This window comes from Globicephala melas, chromosome 10 (genome assembly GCF_963455315.2).
Source record: "Globicephala melas chromosome 10, mGloMel1.2, whole genome shotgun sequence".
Classification (NCBI taxonomy): domain Eukaryota; kingdom Metazoa; phylum Chordata; class Mammalia; order Artiodactyla; family Delphinidae; genus Globicephala; species Globicephala melas.
Window position 1 is genome coordinate 88,278,143 of NC_083323.1, and position 15,095 is coordinate 88,293,237.

Genomic DNA, 15,095 nt, shown 5'->3' on the forward strand with positions numbered 1-15,095 from the left:
ATGAAGTCCTAGGTTTTTTTCTGTTTTTGTTAATTTTGCAGACCTCTAAACTTTGTAGTGCTCTTCCTGAATGAAAAATTATGCATTCTGTGTATGCATTCTATGTAATGTATCATATATGTTACATCCTTGGCATTTATTCTAACTATTTTTGCAGCATTAAAGTAGTGTAGTCCCATTGAAGTAGCTCTATCTCTATGCCCTTAAACTGTACCAAAACATCCCCTCCTTGAGGGACCTCACAAATGGAAAAGTGTGTATGCATCCAATGGGTCTGGCATGTATCAAAATCACCTTTTTTTCTGGGTTCCATTCCCAGTTTTTGATTCAGTAGATATGTGGAGGATTCCCCCGCCGCCCCCAATTTTTAGTGGTTTTCCAGATAAGCCAATACTACTGCTGCTCCAGAACTGCAGTTCAAGAACCACTGCTTAGGATAAAGGTATGGGCCACTCTTCTTTGTTATACCCTACAACAAAGGTTTGGACTCCAGTTCTGAATTGAGGAGCTTTATGATCTAGCATTCAACCATATGATAAGGTACTACTCAATGTATACATACATGATTTAACCTTCTGCCATTTTGGAGGATTAAATTTAAAATGTAAATTCATGACTCATTCTTTCCTAAACCTTCGCTGAGCATCTACTGTGGGCCAAAAACTTTTTTCGTGTGCTATGACATTTTATTGTATTTTTAATAAAAATATGACATATTTCTTGAGAGACGTGCCTTAAAAGTATGTCACAGCAAGAAACCAAATCCCACAAATTAGAGAGCCTCTTTAAGGGTGTATGGCGGGAATTAGGTAAGGTTATTTAAATGTTAGAAAAAAAACACTGATGAAATTGGGCATATAAATCCATTCTGTATGGCTTTCCAGAAATTTTGGAGACCCTCTTAAGAAACTTGGCTTTCAAATTCAGTTCTGTCTTCTTTTGAATTAAGAGCTTTGGATAGCACCTAGCACATATTAGGTCCTCAAAAATATTTGCTATTGAGTGAATAGTGTGTTTGTGTACAAAATAATTATGCATATATAAATTTAATTATCTTTATATGAGTATTTGTCAACAAAAATTATAGAAAACCAAAAAAATGTGTAAATATAACCTTCTTTTTACTACTTTAAAGTTTATTATTGTTTGGTTGTCTTTTTTAGTACTCATCGTTACTTTGAAAGAAACCATTGGAAAAAAATTCCATTTAAGAATTTCAAAATGTACCATGAGCTACTGACAAACCATTACATAAAATATTTTCATGTCACTATTTCATTCACAAGATTTCATCAAAGAATATTACATTCTCTTGGGAAAAAAAAGTGATGGGAGAGACTAATAATAAATGTATTTTGATGGAGCTATACCAAGTATTACCTTGTGATATTGAGAGAGCTATTTCTTACGCTTAGGGTAGAAATTATCACATCTTAGATTTAAGGTGTCAAGTTCCTGGCAATGCTTGTCAGGTTGTTACAGTGGGTAGCTCATTACTGACAAAATCAATATTGATATCTGTAAAGATCCTAATTAGGAATCCAAAGTGCCATTTAAAATATTCTTCTGTGAACTGGAGCAAGAAATTAATTAAAGATTGAATATAGGTTCACGGGTTTGAACTGCTTTGTTTTGTATTTTGTATGTGTGCCTTTCGGTTCTTCCAATATGGTGACAAGTTTTTTAACTTGACTTTGCTTTTTTGTTTGCTTTTTCTTCATTTGAATATTTGTCATGCATTGACTAGTTATTAGGCATTCAGGTAGCCTTTTAAAGTAGTGATTAAATAAATGATTCAAATCTTTAATCCCAAATGATTCTTTAGCAGGCCGCTGCTATAACTGATAAATAAGCTAATGTTTATTTATATGTATATTTATTATATTTTCAACAGCCAAAAAAGGATAAAAATCAAGATAACTAAAATGTAAGTGCATTAATTTTTCAAAATTTTCAGGTATCTTAGCAATAGAAGAGATGGCATTATATAAATTTTAATTGATAATGAGAGATTGGTCTTTAAAAAAGAGGCATGTACCTTTATAAGTTCTTTTTTTAGATTAGCAAAAAGGGGATCTGGGATCCCCTTGTGATCAAATTTGTTTTTCAGTGGACAAACACCCATGCACTTGTTCAACATTCTGGCAGCCCATTCAGGGTAAGATTGAGTTATTGAGCAGAAGGTACTCTCATCATTCTAAATAGTATATCCCAGGTAAGAAGGATAAATCTATGCTAATTTGGGACAGAGCCAAATAAGTCAGTCACTTATGTGCCATTAAATGAGAAATTAATTCACTGCAAACTAAGCTATCAACAAACAGCAAGGAGAAGACTGAAATTATAAAACATTCGTCTGTAGCCACATTTTCAGGGGAGAAATTTATTTGACTATAAACAACAAAAGCAATACCAGAAGTTGATTAATGAACTAATTTGTCATAAATTTATACTGTTAACTATGTTAAAAAATTATAGAGCTTTAACATTTTATATGCAAGATTAATCAGCTCAGTGATGTTAAAATAGACAAATTTATGCAGGTACAGAAATTTCTAAGTTTAATGGAATAGCAACACTTACTTTTTTACTTTCTTGCAAAAGGAGGCCAGACTTCTATTACTGCCCTGAGGTACTTCAACCAGCTGAATGGAACAACCTGTCAGCTTAAAATAAAAACTGTTAAATTAAAATAGTTTGGTGTGGAGAAAAGATTAATACAATTCTAAAATTTTTCTTTTGTTTTAGAAAGCCATTATGTTTTTAATTTTATTTATTTATTTATTTATTTTACGGTGTGCGGGCCTCTCACTGTTGTGGCCTCTTCCATTGCGGAGCACAGGCTCCAGACGCGCAGGCTCAGCGGCCATGGCTCACGGGCCCAGCCGCTCCGCGACATGTGGGATCTTCCCGAACCGGGGCACGAACCCGTGTCCCCTGCATCGGCAGGCGGACTCTCAACCACTGCACCACCAGGGAAGCCCTCTAATTTTATTTTAAAAATATTTACTGAAGCAATACATATGGAAAAATACATAAATTTTAAATATATAATTTGATTTTTGAGGAATATATGCAACTGTGAATATTAATATCCAATCAAAAAATATAGAACATTTCTGTCACTTTAGAAAGTTCCCCCATATCTCCTTCTGTCAATCTGAACATCTGTTTGGTAACTGTTAATTCAGATTTCTATCACCATAGATTAATGAATGTGCTCTTTTGTTTCTGGCTTCTTTCATTTAAATGATATATGTTTTAAAATTCATGTTTTCATATGTATCAATAGTTCATCTTTCTTAGTTACCTATTAGTAGTATTCTATTGCATGAATATTCCATAGTTTGTTTATCCGTCTTCATGTTGAAAAACAGTTGTGTTGTTTGTAGTTTTGGCGTATTGTAAAGAATACTTAATTTTCATATACAAGTGTGTTTTGGACATGTGCTTCACTTCTTGTGAATAAATCCATAGACGGCTCAGTTAAAGAAATAATTTTGCTTTATGTATTTTGCAGCCATTATTAGGTACATCTACATTTAAGTTTATTATGTCTTCCTGATTGACTTATTATTATGAAATGACCCTTTTCTTTCTCTAATAATACCCTGCGGGCTTCCCTGGTGGCGCAGTGGTTGAGAGTCCGCCTGCAGATGCAGGGGACACGGGTTCATGCCCCGGTCCGGGAAGAGCCCACATGCCGCGGAGCGGCTGGGCCCGTGGGCCATGGCCACTGAGCCTGCACGTCCGGAGCCTGTGCTCCGCAATGGGAGAGGCCACAGCAGTGAGAGGCCCGCGTATCACAAAAAAAAAAATAAAAAACAAAATACCCTGCCTTAAGCTTCATTTTCTGATATTAATAACCACACACAGCTTTGTTTTGTTGGTTGAATGTTAAATATTTTTATTTTTTTAAACTTTCAACCTATCTGTGCCTTTGTTTCTCAAATTTGACTCTTGTAAAAAATAAAGCCTTGCTTTTCTATCTAGTTTGTCAATTTCTCCCTTTTATTTGGAATATATTTAGTATATTTATGGGTATTGTTAGATTTAAGACTGCCACGTTCATATGTGCTTCTAGTTGTTTCTTCTATTTTATTTTGTTCTTCTATTTCTCCTTCCCTGATTTTTGCAGTTTGATTTTTTAGCCCGTTTCATTTAATTTCTGTTGGATATTTAGTTTTTCTTCTTTGTACTATATTTTTAGTGATTGTACTAGCTTAGAACTTACAATATGCATCGTAAATATTTCACAGGTTACTTAGAGTTAATATTGTGCCACTGCATTTAAAATGTAAGAATTTCCAATAGCAGATAACATTTACCATCCCTTCATCTTTTATTCTCTTGTTGTCTTTTATCTTTTGTTTACATATACAACAACTCTGACAATGAAATCCTGTGTTTTTGCTTTAAACAGTCAGCTGTCTTTCAAAAAATTAAGTAGTTTTTCATATTTACTAACATATTTACCATTTTTACTGCTCTTTTTTCCTTTCTATATTCCATCTGGTATCATTTTCTTTGCATCCGAAGACTGACTTCAGTATTTTTTGTGTGCATGTGAGCTGACTGATTTCTCTCAACGTTTGTTTATATGATAATATATTTATTTAAAATTTTCAAGCATGTACTCAATGAGTTATAGAAGTATGGATTCTTTTCTTTTTTTATAGAGCTTTAAAAATGCTATTCCACTGTCATCTGGCTTCCATCGTTTCTGATGAGATAATGCTTTAATTTAGATTGTTGTTCCACTGCATGAAATTTTTTTCCCCCTCTCTGCCACTTTTTATGATGATCTTTTCAACTTTAGTCTTCATATGTTTGAGTATAACATGTCTACATGTGGTTGTCTTTGCATTTATTCTGTTTGGGATTTATTGAATTTCTTAAATCTGTAATTTGATATTTTATACCAGAGTTGGAGAAAATTTCAGAGCATTATTTCTTCAAATGAATTTTTCTTTCTTTTCTTTCCTCTCCTGCTAGCATTCCAAAATTATCCATATATTAGGCTCCTTATCTCCTAAGTTTCTTAGTCCCTGCTCACTTTTATATAATTCTTTTATTTTCTCTTCTTCAGTTTGGGTAATTTCTATTCTTTTTCTTTTTTTTCTCTCCTTTTTTTATAAATTTATTTATTTTATTTATTTTTATTTTTGGCTGCATTGGGTCTTCATTGCTGCGTGTGGGCTTTCTCTAGTTGCGGCGAGCGGGGGCTACTCTTTGTTGCAGCGTGCGGGCTTCTCATCGCGGTGGCTTCTCTTGTTGTGGAGCACAGGCTCTAGGCGCGCGGGCTTCAGTAGTTGTGGCGAATGGGCTCAGTAGTTGTGGCACACGGGTTTAGTTGTTCCATGGCATGTGGGGTCTTCCCAGACCAGGGCTTGAACCTGTGTACCCTGCATTGGCAGGTGGATTCTTAATCACTGCGCCACCAGGGAAGCCCTATTCTTTTTCTTTCAAGTACTCTTTTTCCTCTGTCATCTTATATCTGTTTTTAAGTACACCCAGTGACTTTTTAACTACAGATACTATATTTATATTACTAGATTTTCCATTAGTCTTTGTTTTTTCATCGTTTCTAATTTCCTTGAGATTCCTCATTTGTCTACTCATTATGTTCATCTTTACTTCATCTTCTTGAACATCCTTTTAATAATCTCCTTAAAGTCCCTATCTGTTAATTCCAACATCTGTTCTATCACAGAATCTCTATTCACTGGGCTATTTTCTTGATTATGGTTCAGAATTCCCTGTTCTTTACGCATCTGTGCATTTGTTTTTAAATGTTGGATATTGTAGATGACACATTAGGAATTGTTTTTACAAAGTGTGCAATTTTTCTCTGGCAGGCAGGTGGTTAAGATTGTTTTGGTCTTGTCAGCCTCTATTTTATTTTTTGTGGGGCCACATGTAAGTTAATAGGTAGAGCATTTACTTTAGAGCACGATTTTTACTTGTAGGAGATAGCTTTGTGTGATCTCAAATGAATGCCTGAAGTTCTCAGCTCAGTGTCTTCTCTCGCTGGATCAGAACTTGGGCACCGCATAACTTCTACTTGTGTGTGGTGAACACAACCTCTTGGCCAACAATCTGCAGTAAATCTCACATAGACTCCTGACCCCCATGCATTGCATAGTTCCTTCTGTGCTCTGCCCTACAGATTACAGCTTCCTTTGCAGCCCGGAACTGCAGTCTCTGCCTCCTCAGTTTAGTGATACTGCTGCTCAAATTGGGCTCCACTAGTCTGCCTAGCAGCAGGAAAGGGCCCCGAAGACACCAGGATGATCATAACAACACTTTGCTGTTTCCCTTCTCTTAAGGATTGATGTCTATACCGGCTGTTTGCTTCATATATTTTGTCTAATTTCATAGTTGTTTTCAGTGGTAAGGGAAAGTTTAGTACTTGTTACATTGTCATGGTCAGAAGTAAAGGTTCCTAAAATTCATGCACTTTTAATACAGATCATTTGAGGTATTACCTCTTCTGCAAGCGCCTCAGACACAATTAATTGTTTCTTCTCTTATGAACTCATCCTCTCTATTATTTTACTGTGTTGGCATTATTGGTTTGCAGGTTAATTTAAGCAATATGCTATTGCTGAAATCAGGTATTATGCGTTTTCTTCTTTGCATTTGTTATGCCTAATCATATATAGTTTAAGAATATGATAAATAGTTGTTGAATAAATGAAAAGTCCTCTTGTCTAACCCTGTAAATTACAGCTGAAATAATGTTTCATCATTTTACTGTTTAATTCTGGTTTCACTTGTGTCTAGACTCCGTATAAGCAGAGAAATGTTCAAATATTATACAAGAACCTCTGTGGTTACGAAATGATTGGAAAACTACTAATGAAACCATCAGGATGAATTGCACAATGATTACTTAATTTCCTACTCTTGGAATGTTCCCAAAAGAAGTTGCCTGCTAACAGTATAATTTAGTAGCCTCTGAGTAAAAAGACATTTTTCCTACAAATAATGATATGAAGTTTTAATTCATGGTAATATAACTCAAGATATAAATGTAATGAAATGTATGTATGTTTCTATGTGTGCATAATGACACAATAAGAATAGAAAATGCTATCATTTAAACCTCCAACTATGATATTTTTATCTAATAAAATGTAAATACTATAACATTTTATTTAGTTTTGATGAAACCAGAACTTTAAAAATATTATAAAAATTTTCCCTTTCTTTAGAAAAAATCATTAATTCAGGAACACAGAATTTGTGAATAAGTTTTTTTTCCCCAAAAGTATTGATAATATTAATACATTCCCCTAATTAAGGTTAGTTACTCTCATTACCAAATTAACCCAGCACATTATTGAATGATTCTTTCAGATTCCTATTTTTAGGTTGACATATATGACACATACCTCTTTGTTCTTTGGCAATGTGCTTTCCCAGGTCCTGGGTAGAAAAGAACCTTTAAAGAGCATCACAGATGGTTCCACAATGTTCATATTTCTACTGCTTTTATTTTCTTCTTTTGGCATCAAGTCAGTTGAGAAGGATGGATATATAGGAGGAATGCTACGTTCAAATCCTATATGGTAGTTATCCAGTTCACTCTGTGAATTAATTTCATCCACACTAGTGGATGATGGAGGTAAAATATTGAATCCGTAATTATCAGCACCATGGTATTTTCCTATGGGGTTTCCCCCAAAGCTTGCTTTATTTATGTTTTGAGGATTTGGTAGCACGGAATGCCTAAAACCAATTACTCCTGTTTTATTAACTTGGTGACAGGAGAGTTCTGTGCTTTTAGAAGTGAATTCATTCAAGGATATTTGGTGTGCTTCATCTAATGAATGCCTTTTTGAGTCCCAGTGTGGTGCACTGGGCACAAAAATGGTGTTTTCTTCAATTTCTCTCTGATAGAGTGGGATTGTATTACTGATCTCATCTACTACATGATCAAAACCCAGACCGGTGTGGCTAGGAAAAAGAGGTTGATTTACAGAGTGAAATTCTTGGTGCTTTTGCTGCTTTTCATGTGATTCACTGGGATTTAGATCTGTTTTCCAACAATATGCCATTCTGTATTTTATGTAACTGAGAGGGTTGACTCTGCTCCAAATATCTCCTAGATGATATTATAAAAGATGATAGAAATTTTCCTAGAAAAAGCATACAAGGAAACAAAAAACTTTAATTAGAAATAAAAGAGCTTGCAAGAAAGAAATATGTTGAGTAAATACAAACAATTGTTTTGAAGTTTCTCCTTAGCAAATGAAATAATTCCATGAGTAATATAAAACTCCATCAGGGCTCACAATATTAAAGTCCAAGGGGCAGTATTGACTTCAGAGACATTCATGAAACTCCTGTGATAGAAAAATAAGTCCACTTCAATTATGACAGGAGTTTCATGAATCAATCCAAAGACAATATTCCCCTTTGGACTCCTTTTCCTACTGAAAATCCACTTGCCGACAGCAGCATTATCTCCCTCAGTATTCAGTCATCTATCAGCATGGTAATATGCTAAAGTCTTTTTATTATCTTAAAAGTCTCTTCATGATGAGAAGTTATTCCATCCCTAGATACAGTCTTAACTTCTTTCTCCTCTCCGTAACCAATCATCTTATAGGTTGGCTAGATCCGTTCGTCTCTTCCCCAAAACTTCTTTAAATAATTGCAAACTTCTTTCATCATTTCTCCAGAACAACTTTCATTAAGTTTACTAATGAGTAAATTCAACTAATGTTTATCAGTCTCTATTTTATCTCTCTGCAAAATTTGAGTCCATTCATTCACTATCCTTCTTATTTTAAAATTTCTTGCTGTGTCCTACTTTGGCTCTCTGTGACATTGTACTCTCTGAGTTCTTTGTTAGCTCCTTCTCAAGGCTCCTTTGTCTATTACTCATTTTCTACCTGACCCTTGTCAGAGCTTCTTTTCTTCTCAATTATTCTCTTCTTGTAAGTTATTTCATACCTCCTGTGGTTTAAATTACCATCTATATGCCAATGACTCCAAACTAGACGATTCTTATTATTATCTGCTCAGTGTCTCCACTTTGAATTTTTTTTTTTAACCTCTAAGAGAAAGTCCAAAACCTAAATCAAAATTCACCCAAGAACCTGCTCCTATCCTAGTGTCCTCTGTGAAAGAAAATAACCCAGCCATTCACTCAGTTGTTTAGCCCAGAAACCAGGGTTTTATCTTTGAATCTTCCGACACCTTTATCCTTCTACATCCAATAAACCACAAGTTCCTGTAGGAAGTCCTTCTTCCTTTCTCTGTCTACCATTGCCACAATCCTCGTCTATAGTTTTCATCTTCTCACCTGCAATGTTGCATTGTCTCTGAAACTGCTTCTACATTTTCTACAATTCATTCTTGTGTCCTGTAGTCCATTTTTTAATATTATAGTGTTATATTTAAGAGACTGACCATGTATCTCTCCTGGATATAGCTTTTCAGTGGTTTCTCACTGCCTCAGATAACATGTATAGATGTTACACATGTAAGATTTTGCATTCCCATTAGATCATTAGGCCATGTTAGTCTTTCTTGCTTATAACTCAGTACCTAGTACTTTGCTTTACTCAGACTAGTTACTCATTTATATTTATTGATCAAGTGATTTAATAAATTAGAAAAATTATAATAGAATTATAACAAAATAAAATTGAAAAGTATTTATGTCATTTTATGGAGTTAATAATTCACTTAAAAATTGTATGTATGTCTGTTAAAGACAAAAACATTTTAAAGGATAATTATGATAATTGTTACCTATCAAATATTACTTTCTATCAATGTGTTTTGCAATAGAAATTTATTTTCATTATATTGGCACCAAAAATTTACTTAAATCTCATGATCACCTGAGAAATAAGTGAATTAGATTTATCATACTTCACTCAGGAAATTGAACTGATAGGTTTGAGAAAGATTTTCAAGAGATGTAAATAAAGTGTGTATAGAAGGAAATATAGCAGAGGGAGGAACAGTCCCAAACACATTCTATGAGACCACCATCACACTGATACCAAAACCAGACAAAGATGTCAAAAAGAAGGAAACTACAAGTCAATATCACTGATGAACATAGATGTAAAAATTCTCAATAAAGTATTAGCAAACAGAATCCAACAGCACATTAAAAGGATACTACACTGTGATCAAGTGGGATTTATCCCAGGAATGCAAGGATTCTTCAATATATGCAAATCAATCAATGTGATAAACCATATTAACAAACTGAAGGAGAAAAAGCATATGATCATCTCAGTAGATGCAGAAAAAGCTTTTGACAAAATTCAACACCCATTTATGATAAAAACCCTCCATAAAGTAGGCATAGAAGGAACTTATCTTAACATAATAAAGGCCATATATGACAAACACACAGCCAACATCATTCTCAGTGGTGAAAAACTGAAACCATTTCCTCTAAGATCAGGAACAAGACAAGGTTGCCCACTCTCACCATGATTATTTAGCACAGTTTTGGAAGTTTTAGCCACAGCAATCAGAGAAGAAAAAAAAAAAGGAATCTGAATCGGAAAAGAAGAGGTAAAGCTGTCACTGTTTGCAGATGACATGATACTATACATAGAGAATCATAAAGATGCTACCAGAAAACTACTAGAGCTAATCAATGAATTTGGTAAAGTAACAGGATACAAAATTAATGCAGAGAAATCTCTTGCATTCCTATACACTAATGATGAACAATCTGAAAGAGAAATTAAGGAAACACTCCCATTTACCATTGTAACAAAGAGAATAAAATACCTAGGAATAAACCTACCTAAGGAGACAAAAGACCTGTATGCAGAAAACTACAAGACACTGATGAAAGAAATTAAAGATGATACAAACAGATGGAGAGATATACCATGTTCTTGGATTGGAAGAATGAACATTGTGAAAATGACTATGCTACCCAAAGCAATATACAGATTCAGTGCAATCCCTATCAAATTCCATGGCATTTTTCACAGAACTAGAAAAAAGAATTTCACAATTTGTATGGAAACACAAAAGACACCGAATAGCTAAAGCAATCTTGAGAAAGAAAAATGGAGCTGGAGGAATCAAGCTCCTGGACTTCAGACTATACAAAAAGCTACAGTAATCAAGACAGTATGGTACTGGCACAAAAACAGAAATATAGATCAATGAAACAGGATTGAAAGCCCAGAGATAATCCCATGCACATATGGTCACCCTATTTTGATAAAGGAGGCAAGAATATACAATGGAGAAAAGATAGCCGCTTCAGTAAGTGGTGCTGGGAAAACTGGACAGCTACATGTAAAAGAATGAAATTAGAATACTGCCTAACACCATACACAAAATAAATTCAAAACGGATTAAAGACCTAAGTGTAAGGCCAGACACTATAAAACTCGTAGAGGAAAACGTAGGCAGAACACTCTATGACATAAATCACAGCAAGATCCTTTTGACCCACCTCCTAGAGAAATGGAAAGAAAAAAGAAAAATAATCAAATGGTACATAATGAAACGTAAAAGCTTTTGCACAGCAAAGGAAATCATAAACAAGACAAAAAGACAACCCTCAGAATGGGAGAGAATATTTGCAAATGAAGCAACTGACAAAGGATTAATCTCCAATATTACAAGCAGCTCAATATCAAAAAAACAAACAACCCAATCCCCAAATGGGCAGAAGACGTAAAGAGACATTTCTCCAAAGAAGATATACAGATTGCGATGGAACACATGAAAGGATGCTCAACATCACTAATCATTAGAGAAATGCAAATCAAAACTACAGTGAGCTATCACCTCACACCAGTCAGAATGGACATCATCAAAAAATCTACAAACGATAAATACTGGAGTGGGTGTGGAAAAAAGGGAACCCTCTTGGACTGTTGGTGGGAATGTAAATTGGTACAGCCACTATGGAGAACAGTATGGAGGTTCCTTTAAAAGACTAAAAATAAAACTACCATATGACCCAGCAATCCCATTACTGGGCATATACCCGAAGAAAACCATAATTCAAAAAGAGGCATGTACCACAATGTTCATTGCAGCTCTATTTACAGTAGCCAGGACATGGAAGCAACCTAAGTGTCCATCGACAGATGAATGGATAAAGAAGATGTAGCACATATATACAATGGAATATTACTCAGCCATAAAAAGAAATGAAATTGAGTTATTTGTGGTGAGGTTGATGGACCTAGAGTCTGTCATACAGAGTGAAGTAAGTCAGAAAGAGAGAAGCAAATACCGTATGCTAACATATATATATATATATATATATATATATATATATATGGAATCTAAAAAAAAAGTTCTGAAGGACCTAGGGGCAGGACAGAAATAAAGATGCAGATGAGAGAATGGACTTAAGGGGGAAGGGTAAACTGGGACGAAGTGAGAGAGTGACATAGACATATATACACTACCAAATGTAAAATAGATAGCTAGTGGGAAGCAGCCACGTAGCACAGGGAGATCAGCTCGGTGCTTTGTGACCACTTAGAGGGGTGGGATAGGGAGTGTGGGAGGGAGACGCAAGAAGGAGGAGATATGGGGATATATTTATATGTATAGCTGATTCACTTTGTTATAAAGCAGAATCGAACACACCATTGTAAAGCAATTATACTCCATTAAAGATATTTTTTTAAAAAATGTTAACTAGGAAATTAATGTATGAAATGTTACTCTAAACTATTCTGATACATGGGTCACATAGACACATTATCTAGCCATAATCCCTTTTTCAGGAATTGCCATTTTTCCCCCTCCACGTTAGTAGTGAGAGCTCTGCTTCTTTATAGCAAATTATACTCTTTCATCTATCTCTGTCATGGAACTCAGAATTTGTCAGCAGGTGTGACTTTACTCTGACGACCGTAGTTAATATCCTGTTCCAGTCTTCCTTAGCCTAGCCTGCTCTGGCTTAGCTTAAATACAGTACATATGGCTATATTATATTGACTTTTAAATTTTTTGTGGTTTCAAGAGAACTGAGTGTTTTTAAATTAGTTTTAAAATTGTCTAGAGCCATAAAGGAGGTCTTTAAATGAAGTATGAGTGGTCTAATGGTGAAATTAAAGATTCACTTAAGCTATACCACCTTATTCTTATTAATAATAATGATACTTAACATTTTTTGAGCACTTGCTCTGAGCTACTGCTTTATATACACGAACATGTTTACATGTATTAACATATCATCTCAACCTGTGATATTATTACTGCCATTTAACAAATGAGGAAACTGAGGCACAGAAAGGTGAATCAAGTTACCCAAGGTCTGAGGGTTTGTGTTCACAGATTTGTTTTAAACAGGAATTAAAGACAGCATTTGGGTGATAACGCCATACTAATATGACATCTAGAACATGCCTGAATTTAGGTACTGAAACACAGCATTAACTCAACTCAAACTATCTTTGCTGAAAAGAGTTGAAAACTTTAAAATTTTTATTAATAATAATATTTTTCCATGCATTTCTTGCAGCACTGTTACTTGAAATGGGTTAGAGGCCTGTCTGAAAAAATCTCATTGTAATGAATAAGAAATATTTATTCATATTGAAAATGTAATAAAACAATCCAGATTCATTTTTTTCAATATTAAATTTGGTGATTTTAAGGGATTTCTAATAATTTTACGTCTCCTGTTTACCATCACAATCTAGAAGCTAGTCTATTTCTTAGTTTATAAGCAAACAAAAATGTGATTTAGTGCTAGCTGGTAAATGTATGCACTCTGCATTATGAAGTAATGCATGAAATAGTAAAAGTCATATACCTTGACTTTGAGGCAGAACTATACGTACAGCATGGTAGCAAATACGTCATACTTGAGAGGGCATGGCTATTGGTTCCTGATTTAAATAAGACTCTGCAAAACTATAGAAAAAAATCTGTGTGGTAAGCAGAGTAATGCCCCCCTGCAAATATTCCCATATCTTAATCCTTGGAACCTGTGACTATGTTAGATTTAAGTGACAAAGAAGAATTGAGGTTGTAAATGGAATTAAGTTTCCTAGTCAACTTACCTTAAAATAAGAAATTATTTGAATAGGCTCAGTATAATCACAAGGATCCTTAAAACTAGAAAAGGAGGCAGAAGAGGTCAGAGAGATATTCAGGGAGGACTCAACCTGCTTTTACTGGCTTTGAAGATGCAAAAAGGGGCCATGAGCCAAGGAACGTGAGCAGCCTCTAGAAGCTAGAAAGGGCAAGGGAATGGATTTCCCCCTAGAAGCATCGAGAAAGGAACACAGCCCTTGATTTTAGCACAGTGAGACTTGTGTTGTATTTCTGGCCGACAGAATTATACGATAATAATTTGTGTTATTTTAAGTAACTAAGTTTGCGATCATTTGTTACAGTGGCAATAAAAAATCAATACAACATGAAAACTGGAATCTGCTTCCTGAATGGACTGGAAAATCAGGGACTAGTAGAAGGATAGCAGACCACAGAAAAACACTCCTCCATTCTTTGTTGGTAAGTTCAGCTAAATTCGAACAGGGATGTTTAAAAGGTGTTAGTAATGACAACTTAGTATTCTGCAATAGCTTATAACTTTCTATTCAGTTCAGCTTTCAAAAGATCTGTTTTTATTGAGGGTTAATTGCTCAATTGTCTTCAAAGAAAAAGTAGAGACAAAATTTGGGTACCTATCAGAGAAAGGGCAGCCCCTGCCAGCTGCTTCCACTTTCTAATTCTACTAAGTTGCAAATATCATTCAAATAGCCCCAGTGTTCAGAATGGGAAAAAAAAATGTTTATTTTACAAAAGAACAAAGAACTTTTCTGAAAATGTCTGTTCTTGATCCAAAAAGTCCTGGCTACATTACTGAGTAAGTATATCTGCAGGGGCGAGATGAGAAGAGTGTGAAAGGAATAAATTATGAGATTGAAGAAAAATGATCTTTTTCTTCAGATAACAAGTTGTAGGCATTGAAAACTGACCAGTTTTTACAATATATATTAATGTCATGGGAGATAAAGATCATGCCAACATATGCCATGTCACAGTCTAATCAAACTAAACCATCTGTATTTTGGTAAGGTGGAGGGTAAGTCTATATATCTATAGCAGCTAAACTGGGT

At 34.7% G+C, this 15,095-nt stretch overlaps 1 protein-coding gene across 2 annotated transcripts in view; it reads right to left on the bottom strand.

Moving 5' to 3' along the window:
* The window catches only part of PIK3C2G (phosphatidylinositol-4-phosphate 3-kinase catalytic subunit type 2 gamma), a 328,570-nt gene extending 320,507 nt beyond the window's left edge, over positions 1–8,063 (bottom strand). For both annotated transcript variants that reach the window (XM_060305870.2, XM_030841385.3), the window contains exons 1-2: positions 7,398–8,063; positions 2,584–2,666 (exon numbers count right to left, since the gene is read on the bottom strand). In XM_060305870.2, the coding sequence (XP_060161853.1) occupies positions 2,584–2,666; positions 7,398–8,063 (749 nt within the window). The remainder of the gene's footprint in view (positions 1–2,583; positions 2,667–7,397) is intronic.
* Positions 8,064–15,095: the final 7,032 nt, after the last annotated feature.